Genomic DNA, 8,467 nt, shown 5'->3' with positions numbered 1-8,467 from the left:
ACATCCCGGGTTTTTGATTATGGAATGAAATTATATTTCTTAATGAAATGTTTTGATAAAAATCTATTTTATCATGTTTTATTTTTGGGAACAAATTCCGCATCTCTATTAAAATCAAAAGGATTTACTCTGAAAATGTTTAAAAATCATAAATGAAACCGGTCTTTTCTGGCCAAGATTTTGGGGATGTCACAGATTTCGTCCACTCCAACTTCTATGGAGTCCATTAGCCCATTTATGCAACTATCTTATAATTACAATATCAGTCCCCTTTATTTAATTAATATCTTCTAGCCACATAATTAATTCTTAATTAATTATTGTCTAATATTAATTAAACAATATGATTTCTCCTTTAATATATTACTCCTATAATATATTAATAAATCATAATTAACCTCTTTCTTCATAAATTATCCTATCAAGTTGCTTTGGTGAAGGCAACCCAAAAGGACCATCCACAACCGGGTCAAGTACATACCAAATATAGTTACGGGCTTAGACACTAATCCAACACCAGTTGCGGAAGTGCTTAGTGGATGAATCCACAGTTGTGCCCTTAGAGGATATCCAGGTGGATCGCTTGAACTATGTTGAGAAGCCAGTGTCGATTCTGGATCAGAAGACAAAAACCTTGAGGAACAAAGTTCTACAGTTAGTGAAGGTGCAGTGTCTGCACCGCAAGGGGTCAGAGTGGACGTGGGAGCCAGAGGAGGAGATGAGGGAGCACTATCTAGGATTATTTGAGACAGCAGACTTCGAGGACGAAGTCTGAGACAAGTGGGGGAGAATTTTAACGCCTGGTTCTTGGTATGTATTTAACTTATAAATTATTCATTTTTATAGAGCAACTCGACGAGTTGGAGGCCCCAGACTCCTCGAGTAGAGATGTTTTAGACTGTGCGTTTTGGTGACCAACTCGACGAGTTGGGAGGTATCAACTCAACGAGTTGGTTGGGTGAAATGAAGCCCTAAATTCAGGGTTTTGCACCCTATTTAAACACCTTAAACCTTTCATGTTAGCCTCATTTCCCAGCCTCTACTTTCCTAGCCCTAAATCTCGAAATCCTAAAGCTACTTTGAGTGATTGTGAGCCATTTTGGGTGTTTTTGGTGTGTGTTGATGCCATTAGAAGAAGGAAAATCTTGAAGACTCAAGAAGGAGCTTATAGATCCATAATCCTTGCCTCATCAACGACACTTTTTTGGTATCAAGCTTGAACCTTGCCTTGTAGTTGAGTAGATCTCCTTTTTGGGTTATTTTGCATGTTTTTGTCCAAATATCATGGTCCTTGGGAATGGGACATCCCAAATGGTGTAACACTTCAGATATAGGGTCTTGAGGGGTTTTCATGGCATAAAGGTGCTAACTTTATGGCCATGGAAGTCCCATGCAACCTTTAGACCATCATTTTGTTGTAGCACCTGATTCCTGGTATGTATTTTATCTAAGTGCTTTACATTCTTGGCCTGGGACTTGGCGAGTTTAAGGCCCAACTCGTCGAGTCGAAGCGGGATTGGTCGTGGGACTTAAGTATCGGACTCGTCGAGTCGGCGTCTGGACTCGACGAGTAGGATCTGACTGGACAAAACCCTAATATGAGGGTTTGCACCCTATTTAATCGTGTCATTTAGCCCCCACTCGTCCCTAGTGCTTCCAGAAACCCTCCATAGCAAACCCTAAGTGTTTTGGTGCAAGATCTAAGGCTTTTGAGTGATTTTCGTGGGTTTTGACCATAAGGAAGAAGGAAGAGCATAGAAGGATCAATAGGAGACTGAAGGATTTGAGTTTGGTACATCATTTGCAGTCCTTGAAAGGTATAAAGTTTGTACCTTGCTTGCTTGTTTGTTAGATACCTTTTTGGGGAAGATTTAGGGCTTTTGAGCCATAATGAGGTAACCAACCATGATTGCAAGCATGGTTGGGGGTCAAGACTTCGGATCTTGGACCTGGGAGGGTCACAAGGCAGATTGGGGTTGCTTTTTGCATCCATGGAAGGTCCCTTGCAACATAAGAACCATTTTGGGGTCTTTCGAGCTCATAGTCCCATGCATGCATGTAAAGTTCGTAACTTTACATGCTAGATGGATCTTAGGAGTCTAGATCTATCATTTGGATGAGAGTTGTACATCAGAAATCGAGAAATGAGACTGGGACGTTATCGACTCGGCGAGTCCGTTCTTGGGACTCGGCGAGTCCAAGGCATAAAGTCCCAAAATTTGTTGAGGGTCAAAGGAACCCATCTGGGTGCTAGAGAGGTGGTAGAAGGACCAAAGGAGTGACCCAACATTCTGGAATTAGCCTTAAATTTGGAGTTCTTGGGACTCGGCGAGTTCATGAACAGACTCGGCGAGCCCAAGACAATATTTTTATGGTTGAAGATGAACTCGACGAGTTGTTCATAAAACTCGATGAGTCAAGGTCAGAACTTGTTCATCTGATGAAGGTGAACTCGCCGGGTTGTTCATATAACTCGGCGAGTCGGATGAAGGTTCATTCAATGTTCATAAAGGAGGAGAACTCGTCGAGTCGTTGCTAAACTCGACGAGTAGAGTCGTGGATAAGGACAGTTAAAAGGATAGGGACTCGACGAGTTGACGGCCCAACTCGGCGAGTAAGGTCAACTAGAAGTTGACTTTGACTTTGATTTGGTCGGGGATAAAATAGTCATTTTACCCCAAGAGTAGATACCAGTTTCTGACTGGGTGTTTGTGGAAATTATAGCCCGAGGATTTCCGGAGTAGCAGCAGCAGACAAAGTTTTCCCGCACCGTTCACCAACAGCTTCTAGTTTAAGGTGAGTTACCTTCCAGTAGAGGTGGGTCTAAGGCACCAATGCCGGCCCACCAGTAGGAGTTGTATATTAGATGATTTTCTTTGTGATATTCATATAGGTTTGCTACTGCCTGATATGTTATGAGCTAGTATGATATGATATTAGATGCTAGTAGTAGTAGGGGAGATAGTCCCCAAGGTTATCGGTCGATAGGGCCAAAAGGGGGTGGTCATACCCAGTCATACTAGATAGAATATGGTTATGTGTTACATGCTATGTGGTACTAGTAGAGGAGTGAAAAGTCCACAACATCCGGTCGAGAGGACCGAAGGGGTGGCCAACACCTAGGTATGCCAGGCAGTATCTGGTCGAGAAGACCGCTAGGGAGGCCAGCACCCAGAAATGCTGGGTAGTATTCGGTCGAGAGGACCGAAGGGGAGGCCAGCACCCATGTATGCTAGGCAGCATCCGGTCGAGAGGACCGAAGGGGTAGGTCGGGCACCGTGATATGCCTGACAGTATGTGTATGTTATGTGATTGTATGGTATGCAGTACGATGGGGGGAACTCACTAAGCTTCGTGCTTATAGTCTACAGTTTTGGTTTCAGGTACCTCTTCAGCGAAGGGGAAGGAGCTAGCGCGGTAGCGGCACATCATACGCACACACATTGTTTTCCGCACTATGGATATTCTAGGATTGTACTCTGACATGTTACTATTTTTATGACTTGGGTTTTCAGATATGATACATTGTTTTATGAGATGATGTGATTTCACAGTATTTTCTTAAGAATATTTTTATGAGTCAGTTAATTAAATGAAATTTTTGGACTTGAAAATTGGGTCGTTACATTTGGCCTTTTGGAGCTTCTAATGGCCATGCATGTAGAGAAAGCTGGAACTTTACGTGATCTTTCAGTCCTTAGAGTCCAGATTTATGACCTCATGGTCTATCTTGTAGTTTTAGTGGTGTTTGAATTATGACTTTGGCCTTTTTGAGTTAGGGTTTGAGCTTAATCCCTTTAGGAAAGGTATTAATGGGTAAAGTTGGAAACTTTACCCTTCTAGAGGCATTTCCAGCCTAGATCTGGAGTATAGGATGTAGATATGAAGAATAAGGGCTTTATGTATTAAGAAGGGTTAACTGAAAACTCGACGAGTTCATGGAAGGACTCGACGAGTTGTATTGAGAAGTCACGATTCTGTTGAAAAGGAAGAACTCAAAAAGTTGGAGGAAAACTTTACGAGTTGGATCGCGATTTCACGATTCTGTGATTCATGGGAACTCGGCGAGCTGAAGGGCAAACTCGACGAGTTGATTCAACTCGAAGCGTTGACTTTGACTTTGACTTGGACCAAAGTTGACCCTTAAGGGGTTATGAGTATGAAAGGGGAACTTAAGGAAATCTTTTATGTGTAGGGGATTGATTTGGGTTGAAATTCGGATTCGGGGACTGTTTAGCTACTTCCAGTTTTTGAGGTGAGTTACCTTCCCGGTATAAGTGGGTCAAAGGCACCAATGCCGACCCACTAGTAGTTGTTTACAATAGAGATGATTGTCTTTGTGATAATTGTTTGGTATGTCACTATTTGTTGAGATTTATGTGCTTGTATGCTATGTTATTACGTGGTAGTGGTAGGGGTGAGGTAGACCCCGTCACCGGTCGAAAGAGACCGAAGGGGTAGGCCGACATCCATATATGCTAGACAATATGTGATTTATGTACTTATATGCGAGGATATTATGTGGTAGTGGTAGGGGTGAAATAGACCCCGTAACCAGTTGAAAGAGACCGAAGGGGTAGGCTAGTACCCAAATATGATAGGCAGTATCCAGTTGAAAGAGATCACAGGGGTATGCCGACACCCAGATATGCTCGACGGTAACTGGTTGAAAGAGACCGAAGGGGTTGGCCAACACCCAGATATGCTCGGTGGTAACATGGGCGGTCCTAGCTAGGTGCCCGGTGTGGCACCGGCAACACCTAGCTTCCGTGTACGAAGTAGAATTTTTTTTTTTAATTTTTACCTATTGTGCCACTACGTAAAAAAAATCATGCACCTACTAAAAAAATTGTGCAAGTACATAAAAAAATATTGTCACTCTTTCAGGAATTACCGAACGAAAAAAATAATAATAACGAGCCAAATGTTTTATTCAATTGTAGTTAGTCCAATTGTCTAAGGCCCTAAAACCCAAATGAAACTTAATTTGATAAATTAGCAATTGGGCTAATTGCTTGTAAAAAAGATAGCCCAATAATCCTAATTGTGAAATTGTAATTAATCCATCGGTTGAAAGGGAAAAAAAACACGATCGAAGACTTCACAGGCGACGCACGAAGCAGTAGGCACGACCACGACTATCGACTTTTGGCCCCAAAATTCAATCGATCAATCGACCTTGAGGGCTGAGACTTGATCGATTTCAATGGTTTGATGGATCAAAATTCACAATACTTGATGTCTTGATCGATTTCATCATGAAGCAAGTAAGTTTTACCAATTACCAATTCATTAAGATATTTGAAATTGATATGTGTTTTTGAAGTTAGTGATTGACTTGGTGAAATTGATTTGTTTTGTTGAAGTTATATTGTTTGCTTAGGTTATATTGCTATGTTTTTTATTGAATTGATTGTTTGATTATGTGAAATTGATATGTTTTATTGAATTTATTGTTTGATTAGGTGAAAGCAACTTGTTTTATTGAATTGATTGTTTGATTAGGTGAAATTGATATGTTTTATTTAATTTATTGTTTGATTAGGTGAAACCAACTTGTTTTATTGAAGTCATTGTTTGATTAGGTGTAATTGTTATGTTTTTATTGAATTTATTGTTTGATTAAGTGAAAGCAAGTTGTTTTATTGAAGTCATTGTTATGTTTTTATAGGTTAAACTAAGTGGTTTTTTTTACCAAAAGACAAAGACCTAATCCTAATGAAAGTGGTGAAGAATGTTCCCAAATACCAATCACCAATCAATCAATGCCTTCCGTTTCTAATCCTAATGCAACTCCACAAACACCAATCACCAATCAATCAATCCCTTCGGTTTCTAATGCAACTCCACAAACACAATGCTTTAACCAACATAATGATAATGTTGACTTGAAGGATCTTCCAAAGGACCCGGCGGATAGGCCATTGATTACAAGTTACAAACCAAATATAAGAGATGATGTAAGAAGAACATATTTGCTTCAAGGACCGTGTCAAGTAAGGGCACATAAGTTTCCTAAAAAAAATAGGTGATAGATTTAGAAGATTCGTTCCTTCATGGTTTGATGACTTTGATTGGTTGGAATATAGTGTGAAAAAGGATAGTGCATATTGTTTATATTGTTATTTGTGTGGGGACCTCATGGGACAAAAAGGAGGGAAAGATGCATTTGTTTCTCAAGGTTTTGATACTTGGAATAAAAAAGATGCATTTCGGACTCATGTGGGTGGTATTGATAGTTTTCACAACAAAGCAAAAGAAAAGTGTGAGTTTTTAATGAGGGAAAAACAAACTGTCAATGTAGTCTTTAGGAGGCAAACCGAAGCAGAGGATCATAAATATAAAGCTCGTTTACGTGTTTCTATTATTGTTGTTAGACTTTTATTGAAAACCGGTTTACCGTTTCGTGGTCATGACGAGTCGGTTAACTCGGAAAATAGAGGGCTATACATTGAAGTGTTAAAAGCCATTCGAGAGACTAGTGAAGATATTTTCAAAAATACTTTAGAAAATGCTCCAAAAAACAATCAACTAATTTCCTCTAAAATTCAAAAAGAACTTGTGCAATGTTTTGCACAAGAAGTACTTTTGAGTATTCGTGAAGAGATTGGTCAAGATGTTTTTGCTTTACTAGTTGATGAATCTAGTGATGTTTCAAAAAAGGAACAAATGGCTATTGTTTTGCGTTATGTCGATACTCTTGGCTTTGTGAAAGAAAGATTCATAGGTCTAGTGCACGTGAAGGATACGTCTTCTTTGACACTCAAAAACGCCATAAATGAAGTACTTACAAGTAATAAGTTGAGTTTTAGTCAGGTAATTTATTCTTTAGTTTTTTTGTTATTTCAATTTAATTAATATATATATATATATATATATATATATATATATATATATATATATAATTGTTTTAAATTTTAATAGATAAGAGGACAAGGTTATGATGGGGCTAGCAATATGCGAGGGGAATTCAATGGTTTGAAAGCTTTGATATTACAAGAGAATGACACGGCTTTTTATGTACATTGCTTTGCACACCAACTTCAATTAGTAGTTGTGGTTGTAGCAAAGAAGCATGATGGTGTTAGTGACTTTTTTGAGCAAATTTCGTTGGTGGTTAATGTAGTTTGTGCATCGTGTAAAAGAAAAGACTTACTACGAGAGCAAGCAAGAGAAAGGGTGCAAAAAGGCTTGTGTAGTGGTGAACTTGAAACCGGAAGAGGGTTAAATCAAGAGACTACACTTGTTCGAGCGGGAGAAACAAGATGGGGTTCACATTTCAACACACTCACAAGTTTGATGAAGTTATTTGCGGATGTTCTTGTAGTTTTAGATTTTGTGAAAGAGGAGGGAGGGTCATTGGCAAACCGTCAACAAGCATTTGGAATCTTAGCATATTTTAAATCATATGAGTTCGTGTTTTACTTACATATGATGCATGACATTTTACACCTCACGGGTACATTGTCAAAGCAACTTCAAAGAAAAGATCTAGACATTTTAGAAGCGGCTTCGATGGTTAGAGGGACAATGGAGGCATTGCAATCTTTTAGAAACATAGGGTTTGCTAGCATTTTGCCAAAAGTATCATCTTTTTGTGAAACACACGAAATTGATACTTTGGATATGGAAGAGTTGTATATTGGTGCGAGAAACCGTAGGACTACAAAGACTAATAGGTTTCATTTTGAGGTTGAAATCTTCAACACGGTGGTAGATATGCAACTTACAGAATATCGGGATCGATTTAGTGAAACAAGCACCCAATTACTAGAATACCTGGGTGCTTTGAGCCCTTGTGATTCATTTGCAAAATTTGACAAATCAAAGTTATTGAAGTTGGTTAAGTTATACAAGTATGACTTTGATGATTCAGATATGATAGACCTTGAAGGACAACTTGAGATATTTTATCACTCTTGCATCAAAGATGAGCGCTTCGCTAGTTTGAAAGGAATTTCCGACCTTTCTCGTTTGATGGTTAATACGGGGAAGCATCGATCTTATCCTTTGGTTTATAAGCTATTGAAGTTGGCTTTGATATTACCTGTAGCGACCGCAAGTGTAGAAAGATGTTTTTTAAAGATGAAGCTCTTGAAGACTGACTTGCGTAACAAAATTGGCGATGAATTTTTGAACGACGCATTGCTGTGTAATGTCGAGACCGAAGCACTTGCGAAAGTTGAGAATGAAAAAGTAATGGAGCGGTTTCAAAAGATGTCTGCACGAAGAGGACAAATTTAAATTCTAGTATATCGTTGTTATATTATGTTTAACCAGAAAAAAAAATATATATTAGATGAATAGATGTTTTATATTATGTTTGACCGGAATTTTTTTATTTTTTTTAATGTTTTATATTATGTGTGACGGGAAAAAAATTGTGCAACCCCTATTACTAATTCCTGCGTCCGCCCCTGGGTGGTAACTGTTTGAAAGAGACCGAAGGGGTAGGCCAACACCCAGA

At 39.1% G+C, this 8,467-nt stretch overlaps 1 protein-coding gene across 1 annotated transcript; it reads left to right on the top strand.

Annotated features, from left to right (window-relative positions):
- The first annotated feature begins 5,765 nt into the window (after positions 1–5,765).
- LOC111892858 (uncharacterized) lies at positions 5,766–8,244 on the top strand. The gene is made up of 3 exons (XM_052767828.1): positions 5,766–5,996; positions 6,100–6,816; positions 6,925–8,244. Exons 1-3 carry the CDS (start codon positions 5,766–5,768, stop codon positions 8,242–8,244), a joined length of 2,268 nt encoding a protein of 755 aa, XP_052623788.1.
- Positions 8,245–8,467: the final 223 nt, after the last annotated feature.

This window comes from Lactuca sativa, chromosome 9 (genome assembly GCF_002870075.4).
Source record: "Lactuca sativa cultivar Salinas chromosome 9, Lsat_Salinas_v11, whole genome shotgun sequence".
NCBI lineage: Eukaryota > Viridiplantae > Streptophyta > Magnoliopsida > Asterales > Asteraceae > Lactuca > Lactuca sativa.
This window is presented reverse-complemented; position numbering and strand designations above follow the sequence as displayed.